Here is a 24,898-nt window from a genome sequence, read left to right as displayed (position 1 = left end):
AAAACGAGAAGTGGAGCAGAGGGATAGAAAGAGGTGAAAAATAAGAGTAAGACACAAACATTTAAAAAGGGAGAAGAACAAAGTGAGCACATGAAATATTATCCATGGAACTGGCAACACATCTATCTACTCTCTCGTGCTTTGATGCTAATCTGGGAGAAATTATACAGTGAAGCACACGGAAAAAAAGAGGAACCAAAAAAGACATTTCATGGCCGGGTCTGGCTGGACGGAATACAGGAAAACATCACGCACTTAGTCAATAAATATATCTCAGCTCATAACAGGAGGATAATCTTACGCTGTTCAATAAACAGACTCCAGTTTATGTGTTTAATGTGGTGCACTCTGGCATGGCATGGGATGAGAGGTTGGTGTAAACATGAAAAGGTTTCAGCATGTGTGTGTATCAGTGTGTCTTTGGACTTCGTGTGGCTTTCAAGTTCTTTAAGTCTGAGTGGCAGGAAGTGAGGGCTTAGTGAGAAAGTCCTAATTAAAAGCTTAACTAAGACAGTCATGAAGAAACCTCCATCATTTACAGATTGATGCCACCTACTTACATGCCAGCCATGTTCAATTACAAGAGTTTACATATGTTGCAATGCTGGGTTTGTTTCTGGAAACTTGTTTTCTTTTGTCATTTTGCACTCTTGATTAAAACGCCTGCGAACAATTTTATGGCCACGAGTCACTGGAAAAATTGTAAGATCAAAACAAGGGAAGGGTGAGGATTGTCAGATCACAGCGCAGAACCATATGAGAGTTCAACTGTAACATAGTGGATAAAAACAGGGCAATGTCACAAACTATTGAAGCACTTTGCACATTGTTTCCTTTACACTTTCATCACAAACACTGCCTTTATAAAATGCAGTTCAATTTCTTACTTCTTGCTCCTGACAGGTTTTTATTATGAAAAGAAAGTCTTTCTCCTTTACCTTTTACTTCCAGATGCTCATATAAACAGCAGACCCTTACCTTTCCAGGGGAGCAGTCAGTGCCGTCTGCCCACGGCATGTGCTGGGTCCTGCAGCCCCGCTGGGCACCCTCTGGACTGGTGCACCACAGCCTCCGACACTGGGTCTGAGAAACACACACACACACACACACACACACACACACACACACACACACACACACACACACACACACACACACACACACACACACACACACACACACACACACACACACACACACACACACACACACACACACACACACACACACACACACACACACACACACACACACACACACACACACACACACACACACACACACACACACACACACACACACACACACACACTGTCAACCCTGAGATTCTAGAAAGACCAGTGAGACAATCGGAACAAGACATAACATAACATAACTGTCATGTTAAATAACCTCACTGTAGACAACTCCTAATATATGGACACCCGCAGGCAGAGATCCAATTCATTGCATGTTATAAAAAGATTATGCCAGAAGGTGACTCCATGCTAAGTTTGCTGTATCAGCTATCTCACTTGCCAGATGTTCCTCAGCCACTGCCTTACATGACCTTTCAGTCTGGGTGGAAAACATGAGCCAAAAAGGTACCCCACAGTGCTTAAGGGTGTCACACATATTTCTGCAGTATTCATTTCAAAATCAACAAGATGAAAACACAAAAGCTGATGTGATAGTTTGATGTGATGATTTCAGCCTGATTCCACCTTCCCTCATATTCATGTTGTCAGGAGCTAAAACAATGAATTTACAGGTGTAGAGCTATCAAATCACATTCATTCAATTTGTTTTTGTTTGCTCGTATCTTTAGAAAGAACGACCAGTACGCTGTTCAATACAGCGTATTTGACTTTAAAGGCTTCAGATTGAGCTGGGAGCCTCTGCAGCACATGATCATAACACAAGAGGTTTCCCTCAAAGACCCACATGTGCAACATGACAGTTAAGATTCACATGGCGACTCCACTTACCATATAAGGGCACACCTGCGTTCCCGGCCCAAATATCAATTCACACTGTTTATTGACATTGTATATCCGTCCTGGCAGCTGCTGTGAGAGACTGTACGGCCTAGAAACGGGCTCGTCAAGCAAGCACTCACCATATCCTGTGCTATTAAGAAATAAAAATGAAATGACTTAAAGAAAAAAGGGGAAAACAAGAGACACAAACAGACAGAAAACACACTCAGTACAGCCGGAGAGGTCTTTTTTCTGCACATATATACTTCCCCTACTGTACACACATACTCTTGTACATACTCTTGACAGATTTCTGTTTATATTCAGTCAGCTGTATGTAGTGAGTGCTGATCTCAGGAGTTGGGGGATGCAGGGAGAACTCTGGATAGTCGGGTTCTAGACATTTCCCAGATAGTATCCCATGTGCTCTGTCTAGGGGTTCCCTGGTCTCTCTCAGTGAGTTGAGGAGCATTTGCAAAAGAAGAGACTCGAGGCTGCAACAGCCCTGAGAAATGATGACAGTTTATTTGCATTTAAGCCTAAAAATTTGGCTGTTGCTGCCAAAAGTGGAAAAAAAATATGCAGTATGCTTATAGAGTATGATTACACTGCACTCTGTGTATTTGTATGTTTAACGAAACATACTTGTGGAATCCTTATGATACAGTTTTGTAAATGCATCATCTTTAACTGATATTTAGCAAGAGCTTTAAAATAAAAACAAATAAAAAAATCTAGTTATCAGTTAAAATGTACAATTCTTTTTACTTAACCTTACTATTTTGCATTTCCAATTTCATTTCAGGCTGTTTGAGTTGTTTTGAATATTTCTCCTAAACAGTAGGAAAGCATGAAGAAAAGAGTGTGACATACTCGAGGAACTCTGTGATGTACTTCCTGCTACACTTGGACCACATCCAAGGGTTTGTGTTGTAGTTCAGTGTGGGAGCCATCACATGTTGCTGATTCTTAACTCCATCCTCTTTACACTTGTTACTATCGTCATGAGGCATGTTGAACCTGGCAGAGAAAAGCAGACAAGATATCATAAAAACATGTTTCATTACCAGAGAAATAAGGAGGACTGAAAGATTTTTTTCTTAATTTTTCTTGTAATAACTCTGTTTGCTGTAGTTTAGGCCATGTAGCTGCACATCTCTGTCAGACCAAAGTTTGGCTGCGATAAATGTAATAAAAGTCAGTATTATGGTGATGAATGCTGCTATAGTCCTTATTTTTTTTCCTCAAACCAACATAGACAAGACTCCAAGACTCCAGAAAATTAGTATTTTTTGTTGTGCTTCAGGGTTTCATTTGTTGGGCCACATGGTTTAAATCTAAACACTGATTTTGCATTTACGCTGTCACTGTGTTATTGGCTTTGGGAAACCCATTCAAAATTGCAGTTGAAAACAATGCAGAGCTTTTGCATTGGCTGCCTGTTGGGAGTTTGGAAAGAAACCGGCACAACATTAAATTAGAGGAACACCAGGCAACAGACATAACAGAAAAATGTAGATGTGAAAATTGGAGGACAGAAGTAAAGAGAAGCATTCAAAGTCCTGCAGGGGGAACAAATGGGACCCTGGTTGATGGACAGATACAGCCCCAAGCTGCCGGCCGCCCTCCATGTGAGCTACTCAGCTCGCCACCTGACAGGTACCATATAACACTGAGCTCTGGGGCTAAGCAGTCAAGTATGTTGTCACCGCTTGATGCGGATAAATGTGGAATTGAACAATCCCACCTTTTGTTTAGTGGTTACACAGAGCATTTGTTGGAGACGATGTTAAGGTCCGTAACAGTCTCCACTGTAGAGAGTTAATGCCCCCCCCCCGCTGATTCAACGGAAAATGCAGGGTTGGTTAAAGGAAAGTCACCAACAAATGGGCAGAGGTGATCAGAAACATACACAAGTGTTGTGCAAATATGGAAGAATTAGGGGTTTGTTTATTCCTTCTAAAAAAAACACGCAGGTTTGTTTGATCTATTCAAATATCTTTTTTTTCGTAATACGTCCATAAGAGGGCAAACCAATACAAGAGACATATAACTTGCCGACGTATATTTCCATCCATCCATTATCTATACCGCCTATCCCTTTCGGGGTTGCGGGGGGGGGGGGGCTGGAGCCTATCCCAGCTACAATGGGCGAGAGGCGGGGTACACCCTGAGCCGGTCGCCAGCCGATTGCAGGGCCACATGCAAGGACAAACAAACATTCACACTCACACCTACGGACAATTTAGAGTCATCAATTAACCTAATGAGCATGTTTTTGGTCTGTGGGAGGAAGCCGGAGTACCCGGAGAGAACCCACGCATGCACGGGAAGAACATGCAAACTTCACACAGAAAGGCCCCGCCTGACCTGGGGATCAAACCGGCAACCTTCTTGCTGTGAGGCATGCACACTACCTGCTGCGCCACCGTGCAGCCCCCGATGTATATTTATTTCAACATAAACATGTCTTTTAAAAGATCTATCTACACCTTACAAGATACTCAAATTAAATTATTTTCTATACCATAAAACCTTATTTAAGGACTGCAGGTCTCTCTCTCTCTCTCTCTCTCTCAATTGATATGTTATCCGATCTAATTTCTATACAGGTTAGGTAATATTCAAACTGGTACGTAATACCAAACGGGGCTTTTTACATTGCTTGGAGTGCAAATCTCCCCCCTTTGTGAACAAGCTGCCTTATGAACTCTTCATCATGATCATGTGGTTGTTCACTTGACCTACGTTTCCCTTTCACTCAATGAAAGTGACGTTGTGGAGTCCTGTCCATCATACAGTACATTCAGTGCAGCAGCCTTGGCTCTTGCGGGGCAGACAGCTGCAGTAGTGATGCCTTTTTTCTTTTTTTTTTTCCACAATCGGATATTAATTTTCACAATGGAATGTTTTGGGGGTTTTTTTTCTTTTTTTTCAATTATATAATTGAATATTCATTGACTGGCAAGACTCCTTGATCCCCATCTGCTGGTTAGTTATGTGTGCATTCCTAGAAAGACTTCTGAGGCTCTGCCGGCGTCTCACTGAAGCCAAAACTTTCGCTTGCTGGGAGCGATGACCGTTCTTAAGGTAAACAATCTGTGGAAACATGCTGTGCTTACACGTGGCCAAGTTCATGGGCGATGGTGAATGCAGTGCTGAGTCCATTGTCCTCGCTGATGCTGCAGCTCCTGTATGGGTCACACACAGTCCCCAACTCTGCAAGTCCTTAAAAACAAGGAAAAAAAGAAGCACCATTATAGCTTTCAATCATGATCAAACCGTTAGCATGTGAAGTACAGTATACTGTGCATTAGTTTACGGTTGTAAGTGTGTCAGCATTTAAATACAAATCCACTTACCTAAGGTGTCACACTTATCCCTTGCTCTGCAGATGTCCTGCCTGTGGTGAAGACACAGATAATGGGTCACGGTCAATGGAACTGTACGAAATGAACACTTCCCCAGCCTTCAGGGGATCCTCCCGATTTAGGTTTATTTTCAGCAGTTCGTCTCATCGGGCATCTGGAGCCTATTTGATCTATGCAGTTAATGCAAGTGACTCTCCCAGAATTTACACTCATTACAGTGTCACTTGGTTCACGGCATCTTTGGTCCAAAACCCTGTTCAAAGTACATACTGTATGCAGCAAAAAGCTTGATAGCTTGATATTTTTCTTGCACCTGGTGATTAGGATGGCAGTGTCATGATGGGAATGGTGGTTATCGTCCAGGATGTTCTGGCTCTGCTGCCAAATGCAGAAGTTCTTTAAAGTGGTCTGTGCATTAAATGAAATGACTGGACCATCCTGAGAAACAAAGACAGAGAAATAATCACAGGCCTGATTTCATTTGTAAGTATATAAACCACATACTATATATAAGTGTATAAGTATGGCGACTGAAACAAATGTAGCACTCTTACCAGCTCGTTGTTTATTATGACTAATTTTACAATCACGATGTTGATCAGGTTCCCAATGCTGGGGTCCTTGTAGATGGAAGATACCTGGATGAAGGAAGCCAAATATGAACTCAAATCTCTGAATGAAAACATTTTGAAGACAAGGCTAGTCTTGATAGCATATTCATTAACCTAAGCCATCTGAAGTGATACACATTATATTTACTGGTAACTCTATCATGGATGCCTTCCTGCAGTCTCAAGCAGGTACCAGGGAATTTGGTTGATTGGAAGATCAAGTTGATAATGGCTTGAGCCCCCATGGAGAAGGCTGCCTTTGCCAAGATCAGAATATAGGTCATCTCAGCCCCCCCCCCAAGGACCGTCGGCCCCAGGCACCTGCAGAAGTTGGTATTTGAAGTGGCCGAGAGTATGCCGTCTATGTGACATACCTGAGCTTATTTTTAACATTCATCAAAGCTGTCAGGCAGGCTCTACCTCAAGCTGCCCTCTCTTCCCCCTGGCCGTTTGAAAGTGGTGTTTACCCCTGCCCTAGGCTGCCCTTTTCCCTCCCACGGCCCTCCTCCAAAGAATGGCTGATGGACTTGCAACACAAACGGCACAGCAAAACAGGTACATACATTTACTGCACACATATGCACACATGTAGCTACTCTCTGTCCCTTTATGTGCACTGTATAATAACACATAAACACACTTTCATCTCCCAGTCAACTGCCAAACATTCTCCCCTAGCAGCCAGGATGCCATTTGGTGGAGTGGAACTTACTATGGACATCAATGTGAGTATGTAGTGCTGTAGGTTGCTGCCGTGATGCTCCACCATTTTGCTGTCGGCCACGAGCATGACTTCAACAAAGCGCGGGTAGGAGAGGAAGCGCTTTGATCTCCTGTGAGGTCCTGAGTCACCGCTGCTATCATTTGATGGTCTAGCGCGAGCACTGCCGCTCTCTGATCTGAGCAAAGCATCGTTGGCCAGGCCAGCACTCAGTGACTCCACGTCATTGAATATACCAGCAGTGACCACAGGGGCTGCATTAGACACGGTGGTCACCCCAGCTGCTGGCCTTCTCTTAAGCTTGTGTCTCTTGTGTCTGTGTTTGTGTCCTAGAGAGAGAAGTCAGGAGGAATGCGGCATGTGTAAATATACAAAGATGGAGGGATGATGGGAAATACACACAGACTGGAAAACAGGCAAAATATGAATGACAATGTGTTTACAATTAAGCTGAGGTTGTGATTCATGTCTTTAAGGTGGAGATGCATGAACAAGTGGGCATTGTTAAAATATGTTGCTGCTTCTTACTCTCTTGTTTATTGTTGCTCAAAGAGTCGGCTGACAAATGAACACTGCCTGGAATGCCTTTTATTTCTATCTCCCTCCTCTTTCAGGAGAGGGGAGACAGGAGGGCAAAGAGTTCAGGCTAGGTAAACCTGGCACCCAGCCATAAAAAAATGGAGCACAAAGTGCAGTGCACACACCGAAAGAAGGCAGTTCAACACCTGAGCAGCAAAACTTCTCAACACTGGAGGGAATTAAGTCTGATTTTAATCGTGACATGGCAACAAAAGTGCTGAGTGCCAGTCTTTTGTTTCCTCATCGCATGCAGATCAGCCTCTCTGGACCACCAGCAATACATCACCACCTAAGCATAACGCACATGACTGCAGCGTATTAGTGGATCTGCTTTCAGCGTACATGATTTGTGACTCGCATCAAATTTGCTCTTCTTCAAAACTTACAAGGTAACAATGGAACTTTGTACAAGGATGAATCGTTCCTGGACAAAAATGGCTCTGAGTCAACTTAATGCTCCTCCAGGCTATGATATCACACACACGCACACACACAAACACATACTATATTACAGAATGGGCCATAAGTGCACACACACAAAATACAAAGAACAACAAGAGCGCACACACACAAACGTTTACACACACAGTTAAACTAAACATCTGCAGCAAGATGTCCAGCAGACAAAGAGAACATATTTCCACATTTATTTTCATAGACTTGATTATTTGAGAGTTTAAAGTTGGCATGACTTCGCTATCATACAATTTACGCTGCATGGTCATGGAAGCGGGTCTACCCAACTTTCTTATCAAAGAGGCAGAGGAAGTACAAGAGTCAACAGGAAGTTCAGCCAGTAAACTGAGATGGGATGATACAAGGGTGAACTTCCAAATGATTGTTCCTGTGTGAGAGTTGGAAAGCTTCCTCACTACTGTGCTGCAGCTGTAGGCGCTGCAATGTGCAGGCTATGACATGATATATGATCCCAGATAACTTCACACCATACTTTCATTTAGATTTGGTCATTAAGCTTCTGTTAGTAACTATAAAAATTTCCAAATGATGTAATCTCATTTTATTACTATAGCACAGTAAATTTCACAGAATAGATATCTATACACACACTATTTAATCAATCATAATTTTTCCTTTTAAGATTTCCTTCCACCTCCCTATGATCTTACAGTAAAGAATCCAGCCTGCAGTCATTTTCTTCTTTTTAATCTTTGGTGTCAAAATCTAGCACAATATCCAGACACACTTAAAGCTTTTGCTTGTTTTAACTAGATAAGCCTCATATGATTCAACAGTATCAGGCTAAAATTACAATAACATATCAATAAGCTCAGTTACGCCTGCTTACATCTGTGGGGACCCATTTAATGGTCGCATAACACATTCACAGAGAGACACACAGCAAATTCTTGCAATCCACGTGTATCCCATGAAAACACAAGCAAGCACTTACATGCACATGAACCAACCACATACACTGTTTCTCACACAAATAGCCACAGCATGCTGCTTAGTGAGGATGAGGACACTGGGTAAGGACCAACTGGATAGAGCACCTCAGCGATGATGTCTGAATTAACACTGGTTGCATGTAGAAGCCTACAGTATGTGCAGTAGCACTAAGGATGCATCTTGTTATGTTTGTCTTGTCTATTTGTGTGTGTGTGTGTGTGTGTGTGTGTGCGTGTGTGTGTGTGTTTATCTGTGGCACCTTGTCTGTGTAAATTGTATGCATGCATGCCCATCAAGTAATGCACCATACCTGAAGTGTCACAAAGTGAGTTCTCCCCAGATGCCTGTTTCTTGGGTGCACTCTTCCTGTATACAACATGAGGTTTTGTGTGTTCCTCTTCATAGTGTTCTCCTTGATAGCTGTGTAGTGGCTCCACAAAATACTCCCCCTCTGGAGACCTGAAAGTGCCTAGCTGGATAGCAGAAAAAATGCACAGCAGTTAATCTCCATCCATCCATTTTCTGTAAATGCTTTTTTTTTTTCAGCGACAACACACGCAAACATGGGGGGAATTTGTAAAGTCTACCCAACAGGACCACGGGGAATATGATTTGTTTGCATACAGCGAGCCACCATACCACAAAGCAATGTATGTTTTGCTTGAAAATATTTACAGCACGCAACAGTGGAATGTGGCTCATTTACTATTCATTAGAGAAAATAAGCAACACCGAGACCCGATGGCTTTCATTAAAAGGTGAAATAAGCGAATTTGCATGCATGTAAGAATGTGATGCCTATCAGGAAAACAGTGAAACTGTATGTCCTTGGCAAGCGTGCTGAAAGTGCTGTTATATATATTTCACATTGCACGTTTCGTGTGATTTTCTGACTTGGAGGTCTATGATGGTCCAGATAAGGGACATGCCAACACAAGCACTTTTCAGTTGTTGCTCATTGGCTGTGGAGAGTCATCATGGCAGCCCTGGGGGCTGATACAAGTTTGGCTCAGGTCATGTTCATAACTCCTGATAATAAAGTATGAACAAATAGCATTAGAAAAAAAAATATTTTCTTGCATGTGAGAAAATTTACAGCTGGTTAGACTATTCCTCCTGCTTCCTGTTAGACATTATTCCTATTACTACACTAGGACCTGCACTTTGATTGACCTGGAGAGCTGGCAAGGCAAAAAGGAAGCTTTCCTGCAAGGAAAAACAGATTACTTTAGGATGTACATACATACATCACACACACATAAAAGGCAACTGAAGCCACCGGCAGTATTGCCTGTTTTAGAATAAACATGCCATCAGATATCATGAATAAATAACAATATATGCTCCACAGTTGTCAGCTTAACTCCCTAAAGCTCTCTGCAGAACTCTCTGCAGCATTCACAGCATTTTTTATTTGATTTATCATTTGGGAAGAAATTGACCCCTTACTCATTTCTGTCAACTCGCTGAGGTTCTTTTGTATAAACTCAGAGTGCACTTTTGCTTCACTCCAAAACTCGTGCTTCAGCAAGCCTGGGAGTGGGAGCAAGTTGTGATGACGTCAGTACCACCCGTACTCCCGCTGTACGAGCGTGCGTAAAGACGTCACCGACAACCGGGATACCAGAGAGAGGCATGGAAGTAAGAGGAGAGTGTTCATTAAACTTGACTACAGGCAGTGGAGTTTGGACTGAGCACAGGTCACTATTTTAAGAGCTATTTAGCCTGTGCAGCACCCCAGAACCGGATCATACGAAAAATAAAAGCTTTGACAAGTCATGCTGTCTCAAACTTATTTTTCTTAAACTGTTTTCAAAATCAGCTTCAGCTTCACTTGATTGTGACCAATCATTTATACAACTTTCTGTTCTTTACTGGGATATGCGCAGTTTTGGACTCTTTTCTAAACCTAAAGAGGTTTAAAAGTACAATCATGTATGCGTAAGTTTGATATTTTGCAACCAATCCAAAAACTAGGTTGTGCGCAAAGTTTGTGCAAAAGTTCAAAATTGATTTTTTTTTTTTTTTTTTTTTTTTTCCTAAGGCAATGGTGAGGCAGCTTTTCAAGTCTTGTATAACCAACAATGGCCCCTAAATATTCACGGTGGAAAAGTAAAACACCGTCGTAAAATCATCACATGCACGACGAGTGTAACCGTGCGTAAAAACTCACCAGTCCGGAGCACAAACTGATGACCGCGGCATGTTCTGCTTGTGCATTTACATGTCCCTTATAGAAGCAGTGCCTTAACTCCGTGTCCTCCTCCTCCTCCTCCTCTACCTCCCCATCTGTTGCAAAATCCGTTATGTTATCTCCTCTGGGTACTCCAAGTACTGTCACAGTGTAGAGAGGTGCGATAAATCCCGAATCCAGCGTGAGGTTGAGGTGATAATTCTGTCCGAATGCAGATATCCTGTAGTGGATATTTGGCGAGGCCCAGTGATCCGTAGTGTTGCCGGTGCTCTCGTCTAAACTTCGTCGTTTCCTCTTGAAGTGCACACTGGTTGGGAACTTGTCACCGGCTTCATTCACTCGCACCGGTGTTACAATCTCATAAGCGCCGATCTCCTCTTTTACTGGGGAATAAAGGCAAAGGAATAACAATGCAGTTGAGGATTAAGCAGGATGCCCAATCGAATCAGTATAAATCAAAGAGCCCAGACGTGTTAATCGATAGATTATGATTTACATATCAATGTCTTCTTTCTTGAGGAAAAAAATTCTTTACAGCATTGCAAGGAAATGATAACCAGTGAACTTTAGGTACTAGAAAGCGCTGCAACTCATGTGCTTGACAGAATTCAAAACTCATTCATTCTCTGCCCTCAGAGTTAGAAAATAACTCCATGCGGGAAAATGCGGGGGTTGTCAGAGCGGCATACTTTACCTGTGTTTGAATTCAAAAGCAATGTCCCCGTAGATGCGATTACATTCAAGAAATCAGGGAATAGCAGGAACCCCAAGCCCCAGAAGAGCACATGCATGATTGTCCGCGTTCAGAGGAGAGCGGCAGCCTGTATTCCTGTAGTAATACTGTATTCCTCCGGTCACTCCGGGCTTTCCGCCTCCGGTCCGCCTGCCACATCCAATTTTATTATCCCCGACTCTTGAGTAGATGGTCTCTGGCGGGTGAAGTACACTGCTGGGACGTGAGCGCTTCGCGGATTCCCTGGCGAACATGCATACTGCAGAGAAGGGTGGGCTGCTCAAACAGTCAACTGCGATGGGCTCCGCAGCAAGCCTGTGCACCAGCTTTCTCCCCAGCTAGGGGCGGGATCAGCGAGGCAAGGTACACTGGTGCTACGACCAAGCCCCTCCCGTTATATACTGTGGTGACAAGAGTGGTCACATATGTCCACTTTGGATGATGTGATATGATCAGTGAATGGGTGACTCACAAGTCTGTTTGGCACGTTGATGGGAGTTAACACCAGTCGTTTCAGGGTCCACACTCAGGGCCCCCTGTGTCCGCAAAGTGCCCAACTTAACTTCATTTATGGGGTGATTGAATTGTTACATACTGTTACACACATTGACAGATTCAACTTTCAATAGTTTTGGGTTGATCAGGTTTTAGAGGGGTGGGCATTTGCACAGTGTGCAGAAAACATCGGCGACCATGACAGTGAGGTGGGGCCCATATAGGAAATGCCTGCCCTGGGGCCACAGGCGAGATAATCTGGGCATGGCTGTATACTTAGAAGTTCATGGGATCACAGAGTGACAAAATGCAAAGTGGCAAGCAGCGTGGTCATATACAGTAGTGATTGGAGGTCTTAAGTAGGTGCTGGAAAAGGTATTGTGTAGGGATAATGCTAATGGTTTTACAAGCTATAGTCTCCTCAGCAGATCAATGCTACAGGCTGTATAGAAGCCTTTGTAGGTGCCTTTGTTATGTGGAGGATCAAAGAGAGGGCTATCCAGCCTGTCTCCTGTCCCATTCATGCACCCCCCCCATACACATACACACGGGGCTAAAGACAGAACACACAACTTGTTCTGCTAACTTTCTCTAATGTATTTTAAACTGTATTACTTACCTAAATGAAAATAGATCAGTGTCATTGAATATGTTGGCTGATAATTAACGGGACAGAAATGGCAGAAATATGTTGCCATTACATAGTTCGTCCACCAGAGACCACTGAGAAGTTTACAAGGTCCCACTCAGACCACGTCCTGGTGACAACTATTACGTAAACAGGAAATAAAAGCAACTATTGACTAATTTTTGAAAACTTCAGCGAATGATATCTGTCATTTCTTACCAAGGCATGATGGAAATATGACTCATATTGGGCTTTTTCCACACAAGACATTTATAGTCACAGCAGGGAAGGCACAGGTGCCACTCATACTATTAGCCGCCGGATTCCAGTCAGGTGTCCCAGTAAGAGAGGCCAATGACTGGGCATGCACAGTACCTGATGTTAGACCCTGGAAGTGCCATCAATTAATGTGATTAATTACACCTGTGCCTTTCCTGCTATATCATGTTAGCTCCAACACAAAGCTACCCTTATTACATATAAGAGCCCTAACATTACATTTTCAACAACCGTTTCTAGAAGTATGTGCATAATGTAGGACAATATATCATATTTGATGTTAATAAAATAACCACCTGGATTAATCAAATAATTAACGTAGTTGTGTGTAAATTCAGCTCTTTGTTGATTTCCAGACACACTGGGGACAAACAGAAAGTCGCTAGGCTAGCAACATTAAAGTTAAAAGACACAGACCTGAATAAGCGCCGTCAAAACATTTCTGTGTCACAGAATACAAACATTTCAGTGACTCAACTACAGGAATTAAAACATAAGAACTCACCAACAGATAGACAGTCTTCTTAGTGACTTATAAAGAGAAAAAACTACGTAAAGTAGGTGTAAGAAATGAATTGCTTACATGACTCACGCTTTCGAAAAAGAGGCGGTGGAGTCTCATTCCGACGATATATCAAAGATGGCGCAGGTTTTTTTCTTCACGCATGGACTGTTCAGCAGGACAGCAGTCAGTGCTGCCACTAGTGGCTGGAAGCTATATTGAACAGTTTATTCCCTGAATTCATAGACCCAAACAAATTTGCATTTTACAATACAGTTAGAACACTGATCACTGAGGGACAGCAATTTCTTCTCAGGATTTATCTTTAAGGTTATTATTATAAAAAATCATTATATGCATATAATTTTGAGAATTGTCCAGAAATCAAGGTCAGTCTTGTCAAAAATAGATATTCCTGAAATGTGGAACTGATCTCACCCCCTAAATTTAAAACAACTAGAACTAAGAAAGTTTTTGCAGTGCATAAGCATCACCAGTCTCTCTGTCCTGAGCTGTACTCAGTTGGCCCCCATGTCGTCACTCCACTCAGAGCCACATCACTGCAGGCATCTGTAGATGTTTCCCACCCCACATGACCTTATGTGGTGATAAATGCTAACAGCTGGCCCATGACTTTACAGCTCATTTGTTATGTGCAATCAACATGCACAGCCATTACGGAGACTTACTTGGATTTGCAGGTGCACACCTAACACAAAGGCCCCATACGAAATGCCTGCATTATCCAAAAACATAAAGAAAGCACAAATTTTGCCTGTATGATCCTCAGTGAGCAAAAGCAGGCGAAAAAGATTTGTCGCCTGTCATTATGGTCATTACATGTGCAGGCTTGTGGTGTTACAAAGAGTCATAATCATTTTTCAGAGAGAACATCATTTCAATAAAATTCACACCAACTCTTATAATCATGACTTTTACTGTTCACAAAACCAACCACAGCATCTAAATAGCCATGGGCCACCCTGCATTTTGCACCAGTTAGCACTTCTTTTCCAGTATGATGGAACTAATTAAGTAGGAGTCACTGAAATGTTAGCATTTGAGATCAGTGGTTATGATGAATTACACACACTTGAGGTCCTCAGAATAGCCCACGCAATCACTCCCAAATCTGCTAACCTTTGCACAGGAGCTGGTTTTCTTCCTATGTTCATTGTGTTATTTGGAAATTCTTCCTCAGGGTACAATCTAAAACAGCAACATAACGGCTGTAGGTCACAATCTCCTTTAAATACAACCTTTCATTCACAATTAGTCCCTTTTCCCAGAATTCTTCATAAAACATTTTTTACAGTGCAGGCGTCACCGAAAAGTAAAAACTGTTGAAAAAAATGTGTTTGATGTGCATTGACTGCAACTTTAAATGGAGCATTACCTCTTTAATGTGTTGTCGTAGTCACTGAATGTTGTGAGAGACACCCTTCATTTCAAACCAAGAATAACTGATTCAAGTTTCTCAATGAGGGCTGCACGGTGGCGCAGCAGGTAGTGTGCGTGCCTCACAGCAAGAAGGTCGCAGGTTCGATTCCCGGGTCGGGCCTTTCTGTGTGAAGTTTGCATGTTCATGCATGCATGGGTTCTCTCTGGGCACTCCGGCTTCCTCTCTGGGCACTCCGGCTTCCTCCCACAGACTCTAAATTGCCCCTAGGTGTGAGTGTGAGTGTGAATGGTTGTGTGTAGGTGCCCTGCGATCGGCTGGCGACCGGTCCAGGGTGTACCCCGCCCATTGACAGCCGAGATAGGCTCCGGCCCCCCCGCAACCCTGAAAGGGATAAGCGGCATAGAAAATGGATGGATGGAAGTTTCTCAATGAATGGCTTTTTGATTCCATGAAGTCAGTGCCAGCATGTGGCGATGAGACTGCTTTAAAAAGAGACTCCTCCATGTTTATCTGCAGCGTGCGGCAACCATCTTCAGTGAACTGACCTTATTCAGTGTTTCTTAATGGAGCAGGCACTACAGCTGTGGGTGTGTGCATATGTGTGTGTTCTCAGTGGATGGTCATTGAGGTCATCAGAGTCAGCCTTCCTGAGTTGTGCGCAGGCAGCATCATTCAGAGCAGCTATCAGCAGTGTAAACTTCACTTCCCCTCCAGATCAGATAATAGGCCGATAGGGAGCGGAAAGCTTGAATGAAGTAGCCGAGGCTGGCCTGGGATTTCAAAGAGATACAATTTAATTGTGGAGCTTTCAAACTCTCATTTTACTCTGTCTCTCCCTTAGCCCCCACCGGCAGACTTTCTTGGCCCAGTGAACTTGTCTTCATTGCAAGGCAATATCCATGTGTAGTCAATTGGAAAGTGAGCTGTATAATGTACAGACCATTTACCCACTTCAAGCTGGTTGTGTTGCAATGCTGCACAACATACACTGAAGAGTAGATGATGGACAGAGCCTGTCCTCACAAGAAAAACAGCCATATTGGTCGACTGTACAAGCCGGTTATTTTGACCAATGTTTATGTTTAATGTTAGGTGGTGACCTCTAGTGGCTAATTATGACAGGAGCAAAGGAGGAAGTCACGTGATGTAGTATAAAGAGCAAGAAAGTCTGCATTTGGTGGGAGGTGGAGTGAATGGTGCCTAAACCTACTCAAACTGAACATTTCACAACATTAACAATATGAGGATGAAGGTGCAGTATGACAAATGTCCATCTTCGTCCTACCTGTTTGTTGCTGATTTGAGTTATTCTTACATGCTGACTTTAGAATGTCATTAGTTTTGCGAGTCCATGGCCATTAAACAAAGTATTGGACAATGAATCTAAGTTTTGACCAGACAGTGGGCCACTAAATGAAAAGTTAAGGAACCAACAAAGGTATTACAATTCAAACTGAGGGTGCACATTTAATGCCAATCTATCCAATAGCATTTGTGACATTTCACTGAAGACCACAAATGTCAACCTAATGGTCACACTGGAGGAAAGGTCAAGAAGATCACCAAATTTAATAGTCCCCAGGGGATCATGAATGTCTGCATGAAATATCATGGGAATCCATCCAATAGTTGTTGGGATATTTCAGTCTGGACCAAAGTGGTGGACCAACAGACAACCTAAATGTATGTCTGCACAATTTTCTAGGTTTTCAGGCTTCTCCAGTCTTTTACGAGAGGCATGCAGTAATGGCACTGTAAATGTTACACAGTGTTTCGTGATTTAATGGCCACTGTCAACTTTCTGAAATTAAAAAAACCTCCTCTAATAATTACCTTAGAGCATTTGTTCTCTGCACAGCTGCAGAAGATGAATGACTGAGCTGTTTGCATTTTAATATCATACTTTAATCAAGTTCATTTTGTACAAACATTTTCAGTCACTGCAGTGAGGTTGTTCCCTTATCTGTGTGTGTGTGTGTGTGTTGTGTGTGTGTGCGTGTGTGCGTGTGTGCCTGTGTGTCTGTGACCGGACATAATACAAGTCATTGTAACGAACGAGTCCCGCAGCAAATGTTTCCCTGGGAGACAAAGCATGATTTCTGTCGCTGCACACTTATTACGTCTGTTAGCATGGGACTACTTGGACTTCCAGCAATAATTGGGTAAATATCCAGAGACACAGAGCTCTCTCAGACCTGCAGGCATACACGTACAACCGTACACAAACACATAAAGATGGGCACACGTGTTCAAACGTCTATGTCACATGCCTTCGCTCTTTTAATTGGCAAAGCAGACTACAGGCCATGAGAGCTTTACTAGGGAAGCAGGGGAGGTGATTCTGTAAACAGGCTTTTAGGACGGTCCTGGGCAAGTTTATGTTGGGTGAGAGCTGAGTGAAAACAACACTGAACATCTGAAGTGCAATTAGGCCTTTGGAGGGGCTTTCACAGACCATAAGATAGGGGTCTGGACTCTCCCCAAGTAGTACAGCAGCTGTCAGCAGGTCCCTCCAAAATCAGAATGCTTCCCAGATTCTCTGGCCCTCTGTGGAATGGCAACAATAGACTTCATGCCAGAGAACAAATGAATCTGACCCTAGATTGAAGAGTGGGAGATTAAGAAGTCATCAGAGGTGTAGTGTAGTGTAGCCTGGATACCACTATGACATAATATATGCCACACACTAAGGGGACCCCAACTTAATGGCACTCTGAGTTCCAAAAAGCTCTCAGTGCTTCCACGAACTCTATTGTTTACAGAATAGTGAGCTTATTGAGTCCCACCAGTAAAACTTTATAGAGGCGCATGAATTCATTATGTTGAGTACACTTGCTGGGTTGGAGGGCACAGATCTGTGGTGTTACGGTGTGCAGTTCACCTCTGACTCACTGTGATTATGATATTGTGTAGTAATGATCTTGTATCGCAGAGTCCTGACGTCATCAGTTTGCATTCTTACCCTGGCCTCAGCACAGACCCTGTCGAATCTCTTGGCACCCTGTGCTCAACAAAAGGACAGCATGATGACCTAATCACTCTCAGCTGCAAGTGAAAGTAAAAAAAAAAAGATGCCGTGACACCCTTTAACCACCTGACGTTCTGTATGGACGCAGCACAGCTGGAGCGACAAACTGAGTGTAGAACAAAAGAGGGGAATGAGGGGCTGTATGGGGAGGAGGAAGATTATCACTCGCCTTTGCTGAAAACACACATTTATTTAGAATTCCTCATTGAATACGACAGGCATAATCCTCGAGTTCTTTCTCTCCAGCTGTTTCCCGCAGTGCCAAACACACATGTTCAATGAGGTTAAGGGGTGGTATAGGCTGAGTCACATATGAAGACCCACATGTTAATGCAAAGCACATGTGCTTTTCCCCCACGTGCTGGTTTACATGCATGAACATGTGATATTTCCTATGCATGTGAAAGTGACATCGACTCTTTGTGCATCAAATGAAGTCACCAAGAGAATTTAAAAAATGCATTAAGGCAGGTGGCAGTGCAAAAAGAAACATTTCGCTTGGGATTTTTGTCCCCTTTGTGGCATATTGACAGACACTTAATCTGAAAGCTATATGCACTGAACCACAGTTTTAGTCACAGAGCTGGGTTCTTTACATCCTCAACCCACACATCACTGTACTCTAAGATCTGTTTCTGCTCTGCTCCATCTATCCCTTTGTCATATTGGATATAGTTTAGTGTTCTGGGTCAAGGAATCTATTTTGTGGCTGTCAGGGCTTGTAGAATAGGCTGGCCCTGGTCCTGCTGGCAGGGTCACTGTGTAAATGGGTCGTCTGGGACCAAGAGGAGCCAGCGAGCTCACTATAGCTGACAGGCGCACAGCAGTGTCCACCAGGTCCCCAGCTGGATGTGAGGGGGAGATCTTTAACACAAGGAAGGCTTGCAATAACACAAGGATGTTTTAAATGGAAAAAGACACAAAGTGTGTTTTTTCCCCCATTTAGTACAATAAGACGACAACTGTCTCCAGCTGCATGACAGCAGCTTGATATTAATCATTAGGTGGGCTGTGATATGAATGTATGCTTGTTCTACAAGACAGAACATTTTAACGAATGTTGAGATTATCCATGCTGTGCAATTCCAACATCTGACTTCAAAAGTGTCACCTGTAATATTTCCATTGCCAGACAGAGGCTGTTTCACTGGTTGTAGTTCGTTGTCTGCCTCGATCTAATCTTTCAGAAGCCACTGAGGATTATCACATAACAAACAAATAAACATATTTTTCCATCCATCCATCGTCTATACCTGACTATCCCTTTTCGGGGTTGCCGGGGGCTGGAGCCTGTCCCAGCTGTCAGCAGGCAAGAGGCGGGGTACACCCTGAACCGGTTGCCAGTCGATTGCAGGGCAACACATATAGACAAACAACCATTTACACTCACACTCACACCTAAGGACAATTAACCTAATGAGCATGTTTTTGGTCTGTGGGAGGAAGCCGGAGTACCCGGAGAGAACCCACAAAAGCACGGGAAGAACATGCATACTTCACATAGAAAGGCCCTGCCCGACCCAGGGATCGAACCTTTCTTGCTGTGAGGCACACGCACTACCTGCTGCGTCACCGTGCCACCCCAAATTATTTTTCACCAAATCTAGCTTAAAGATTAAATAATCATTTTATGGTTTTAACACAGCATACAGCATGTGCTATGGAAAGCCCCAAGTATGGTTCCATTGCATCAGATAGAAGTATAATGCAACAGAAATCAATTCAAACTGAAGCATGACTTGTGCTCTATGAGGTTGTCCCTTAATACTAATAAAAAAAGAGAGAAAAGTTTCACAATGAAAGCACATTTTCAAGCCCATATGCTGGATGTCAATTTGTGTTTAATGTCTTTCAAATTAGATTAATGGAATAAGATTTTGTTTGTAGCTAAACAAAGTAATCATGATGAAAAATGGTGTTGTTTACATGTTGCTTCCAACCAAAAGAACTAGGAACAGATGAGCTGTTTTGCACTGTATGGATGAACCACAGGAACCCTGTTCTTAAAGCCTAAACAATACAATATGGTGTATGCTATACCATAATTATGAAACCCAATAAAAAGCAGAACAGAGTATACAACAATCCAGCAATGCAGCCTTTCAAATACATACTGTTGTTTACACATAAAGGGGAAAAAGAGGTGATCATTTTCATGTAAGCTTCGTCTGACCTCTTCTTATTGTCTCCATAAAGGGATGCTTGTGTGAGTCACCTCCATAATCATTTCAGGCTTTTCTCAAAGGGACTGTGAAGCACAGTGTAGCTATTTTTGAGCAGCCAGTATATCCATACTTGATTTACGATGTATCCGCGCTTGCTAGAAAACTTTAAAATCAAATTACAGCAGTCACAGTGACTGATGTGCACCTAACTTGATATAGCGAGATCAATGCTGAAAATAGAGCTGTGAATACTTGCAAATTGTTTTCCAAAATCCACCACAAAGCTTTAACCAGCTAGTCACTATTGGACATTTCAGCAATCTGTGAGTGTTCTCATTATATGGCCTTGCTTCTCATACACAACAATGTTCTTTACATTTACAGACTTGTGGTGCTTTATTCATGGTAGTTACTGAGAATATAACTTTTGCATGACATCTGAGGAGCTATGCTGCTGTATGAAGCTAGATCTTTCAGTCTCACAGTGGTTAACTTAAAATTGTTTCCCTTGTAATCACCCCATCAAATCATTTGAACATGCCAGGCTGGGGAAATCAGAGGTGTAATGCCATGAGATCTGATCTGCCTCTGAAAGTGGGAAAGAAACTGAGAGAATACCATTCATTTGAAATTCGTTAGAGCTTGAACTGTGATATGTTGTTTCATTTGTTTTCGCAAAATGCATTTTTCAAAGTCATGACATCTTGTGGCTGTGCCGTGTTATTTGACTTGATTTGATTTGGAAAACTACTTCATTTCAGAGAACGTAGAGGTCATCAACACAGCAAGTTCATTTGCATGTCTCAACAGTGGGGAGAGACATGATAGATTTGTCACTATGAAGAGACAGTCATCTATTTTCAAATGGTAAGCACAGACCTGATTGGGCTGTGCTACCCAAAAAGCAGCTGCCCAACAATATTGGATACAGTTTAAGTTGGGTTGGGCTGGCAGCCCACCGCTCCTGGTCTGCCACGGAGGAAGGACTTGCCAGGATGGGTTAAAAGCGGAGAAAATAATTTTTTTCAGTTTTTTCCTCTGTAATTCTGCATGTGGTGTGACTAATAAAGGGATGTCTTCTTTAATCTGCCTGTTTGCTGGCCAGCAAAGTATCTGAAAAAGAAGCTGGTTGGTTGATGGGCAGGTCCACCTTGGCCAAAGTACGGGTTGATTTGGTTCTCGGTGGCAGAATTTTTTCATGCACTGTATTTATGTGCATGTTGGAAAGTCAGTGGATTAACTTTGGACTAACTTTTCTGCTGGGAAGGAAAATCCAGATGACAAATGTTAAACAGATATAAAGCCCTGTAGATGCTGTAGCAATAGTTTGGACAATCATTCGTTTTTCGGCTCTCCCACTGTCGCTCTCGTTCGTGTCCTGTTCATGCTGTTTTCCTGGCGAAGACTTCTACTGACAATACTGTCACTGTACTGCGGGCCATTCAAAGCACACTGTGCCTCTTCTTACGTATACATTTCTGTTTAGGAACGGATGGCTTCAGAGGTACAGGAAATATCCCATGTCAGATGGCTAGGATTCCTTAAGATTACATCCCCTGGACACAGTCATTCCTCAGTCAGATAGAAAGTGAGGGCACTCGTCTATGAAGGAAATTGAGTACGGGGTATTGCTCCTCTGTAAGGGGAGACATGTAAGAAACTATTGATACATTCAAAACACAGCTAGACGGTATTATTTACAATGTTGTTACACTAAAAAGGAAAACGTTAGACCTCAGACATGTTACCATGTCTTTGAATCATTTTCAATATTCCACTGTGGCCCGTGAAGTTCGGCTGCCCATACAGTCTGAGAAACCATAAAACTGGAGTTTCATGCTTCTTCATACAACAGGCTGCACACACACGGGGGAGGGCGAGCAAACCAACAAGTTCAGCTTTGCTCACACTTGCTCTACTCTGCTCTTGCTGTTCTGTTTTTCACATTTACTCCCACTTAGGTCACCCTGAGGTTCAGGTTCGATCCAGCTTAAGCACTGGCGTCTCATAGCTGAGGTCACATCATCACACGTTAGTCTGAGTTGCCCGTGGGACTCTGTCACACCTCTGGTCAAATGTTAGGAAGGTTATCTAACACATTGCTCTCAAACACCTTTTGTTTTTGTAGCTGATTAAGAAAGGTCAATGCTCTACTTAAGTAAAATGAAATCCAGACAATTCTGACTTACCCTTTGACTCATGTGCAGTATATTCACACACGATATACCTGTAACAACAGCTGGCTTCTGCTTTTGGACAAGAACTAAAGCATCCTCCCTCATCCACTTAATATGTACCAGAGCAAAACATGGCAGGCTTTAAAAGAACTGTAGAAATATATTACAGCACTCTAGTGTGCAGAGAAGTGCCTCAAAATCAAGCAGAACAAAGCACCCGGTGTTTTGGAGGCGCAGAGGAGTCAAAGGTTTCATAAGTGAGCCAAAATGGTGGAAAAAATTCATCATATCCCTCTGTTGTAGCACCTCATTGTTAATCACATCCTTTCAGATTGAGGCAAGAAAATAGCTGTACAAGAATGTTTTAATATTGCAGGAATGCCAACTTTGACACAAAAACAATGCTAAAAGTTAAAAACAGCATGTGATTCCACGAAGTGTGGAGAGGCAGAGAGCTGCATTGTTGCCTGTGTAGGAGGAGCAGGCCTCTGTTTTTGACATCAGACAGTAAAAGAGTAACCACTTTCATAAGTAACGTACATACCTCATATGAAAATATCACTACGGGACGATAATCAAAGTTCGACTCCTCCAAGGACACATACCACAATCACCTGATAGTGGTGAAACGTGGGATGGCTTCTCATCAGTGTGGAATGGCAAGTTCAATTTCAGCACAGCAGGGCTTTCACAGTGTCTGTCTTCGAGACAGCAACAACTGGACAGGGCTGTTGGCAAAATGAGACATGAGTGGTGAATTTGAGCCCACGCAGTGACGTACAGATTTCATGAGCAGCATTTGTGACACAAAGTGGGTTGATGGCTGAAGCAAAATGGCAAGTAAGATCAAATAAATTTGGTGTGAAAGATAATTATTCTGCTGGCCTTTGAAAGCCACTGTCAAAATGTATGCGCTCTACCATCCACTTGTCCCAGTGAGGCTGCACAGCAGTCATCATTAACATTGCTTCTAATTAGGTTCTTGTAACGGGTTGGTTTAGGACCCAATTGCAGCACCACCAGAACACGGAAGTCGCATTCACTGACCTTGATCTCAGGTCAGACACAGCTGGATAAGCCATAGCACTGAACAATGTCCTGTTTGGAACTATAGTGTGTCAGAGTACAAATCTCACAGATTAGGGTCATCACTCCTTAAGAAATTTAAGAGATTCCCCAGGAATTTCCTTTAAAAAGTTCCATACATTCATTTTCCTTACCCGACCATCCCTTTTCGGGGTTGCTGGGGGGGCTGGAGCCTATCCCAGCCATCAACGGGCGAGAGGCGAGGTCTCCAGTCTCCAGTCAGTCACAGGTTAACATACAAAGACAGACTGGAGTACCCAGAGAGAACCCACGCATGCACAGGAAGAACATGCAAACTTCACACAGAGAGGCCCGACCCGGGGATCGAACCGGCAAACTTCTTGCATGAGGCATGCGCACTACCTGCTGTGCCACCGTGCCACCATCTTTAAAAAGTTCAGCAGCCAAATTTGAAATTTGAAAGCATTTACAGATGAAGAGCCAGGTCAATAATGAATGTTGGTGGTTGATCAGCATACTGTCCAACTTTCAGACATCATAGCAACAGGAGACCAAACCAAAGCAGATTATCTCTCTGGGGATCTTCTTCCAGAGAAGTGTTAACTTCAGAGGCTGTTTTCCTCCTGTTTTTGTCTCTTTTTTTTTTTTTTTTTTTCCAGAAATGTGGATTTTGGAGGACAGGTGAAAGGGGGCATTGAAAAATATGACTCTCAGGACATTCTGGAGGCTTGGCAAGTAGCTAGAGTTAGGGTAAATACTAATGCACAATGCACTACTGCAGCACAATAAAGTCATTAGATGATGGCCTGTCTAGCCTGTCTGCCAGACTTTAATTAGCCTAAATGATTTGTCGCAACAAAGCTCTCATTTGCATGGCTGTTTAGATGTCAGCAGGGGAGGTTCTAGGGTCAGTGGAGATGAAATCTTTGAATAGGTCTGAGGTTGCGTGTCAATTGATAAATATTTCAATATAAATAAGTAATAAGTGACAATGAATAAATGCTTATTATTTCAAACACGCGCTTGCATCCTTTTACACACAGTCCCCAGTCATTTTTTGTACACCTGTACAGTTTAATGGAATCCAATCCAATAGATCTGCCACAAATTATACATTTTGGAAGATGATAATCTTATAATTTTTGTTGATATTGTCATAGAGGTCAACTATATGTCGAGACTGTCCACTACACTAGGGCAGGCAGTGGTTATACTCTTCAAGAAAAAAATAAAAATAAAAAATAGGAGACAAACAAAGATCAGGACATAACAGGCAAAGAGGAAGGCACAGGTAAGATTAGGATTAGTCAGGTTCACCAGGAAACACAAAAGGCACAGTGAAGAACCTGGGTTTATATGCTGCAGGCTGCAGGTGTAGTTGTTGAGTGGATTGGCAGCAGGTGCTCAGGTGAGTAGGTGTGGAAAAGGAAACCAAGGGCCCGTTGCACAAAACTAGGATAAGGGATTAAGCCGGGATAAGTTGGTTATCCTGGCTCAATTTATCCATGATCCGGTTGCACAAAAGCAGGATAGTGGAAAGCGGGATATGTTATGAGATAAGTTACCATGGAGATTTATTCTGTGGAGCTAGCCTGCTC

The 24,898-nt window shown here is 42.8% G+C and overlaps 1 protein-coding gene across 2 annotated transcripts in view; it reads right to left on the bottom strand.

Annotated features, from left to right (window-relative positions):
* The window catches only part of adamts9 (ADAM metallopeptidase with thrombospondin type 1 motif, 9), a 44,209-nt gene extending 32,369 nt beyond the window's left edge, over window positions 1-11,840 (bottom strand). For both annotated transcript variants that reach the window (XM_070959319.1, XM_070959320.1), the window contains exons 1-11: window positions 11,539-11,840; window positions 10,824-11,227; window positions 8,961-9,123; window positions 6,653-6,990; window positions 5,884-5,967; window positions 5,643-5,767; window positions 5,321-5,361; window positions 5,081-5,186; window positions 2,832-2,978; window positions 1,968-2,109; window positions 979-1,083 (exon numbers count right to left, since the gene is read on the bottom strand). In XM_070959319.1, coding sequence (XP_070815420.1) covers window positions 979-1,083; window positions 1,968-2,109; window positions 2,832-2,978; window positions 5,081-5,186; window positions 5,321-5,361; window positions 5,643-5,767; window positions 5,884-5,967; window positions 6,653-6,990; window positions 8,961-9,123; window positions 10,824-11,227; window positions 11,539-11,635 — 1,752 coding nt within the window. In that variant the 5' untranslated portion in view covers window positions 11,636-11,840. The remainder of the gene's footprint in view (window positions 1-978; window positions 1,084-1,967; window positions 2,110-2,831; window positions 2,979-5,080; window positions 5,187-5,320; window positions 5,362-5,642; window positions 5,768-5,883; window positions 5,968-6,652; window positions 6,991-8,960; window positions 9,124-10,823; window positions 11,228-11,538) is intronic.
* Between the last annotated feature and the right edge of the window lie 13,058 nt (window positions 11,841-24,898).

The sequence above is a fragment of the Chaetodon trifascialis genome, chromosome 3, assembly GCF_039877785.1.
Source record: "Chaetodon trifascialis isolate fChaTrf1 chromosome 3, fChaTrf1.hap1, whole genome shotgun sequence".
NCBI classification, from domain to species: Eukaryota; Metazoa; Chordata; class Actinopteri; order Chaetodontiformes; family Chaetodontidae; genus Chaetodon; species Chaetodon trifascialis.
Note: the sequence above shows the minus strand (reverse complement) of the source record. Positions and strands in the feature narration are given on the sequence as shown.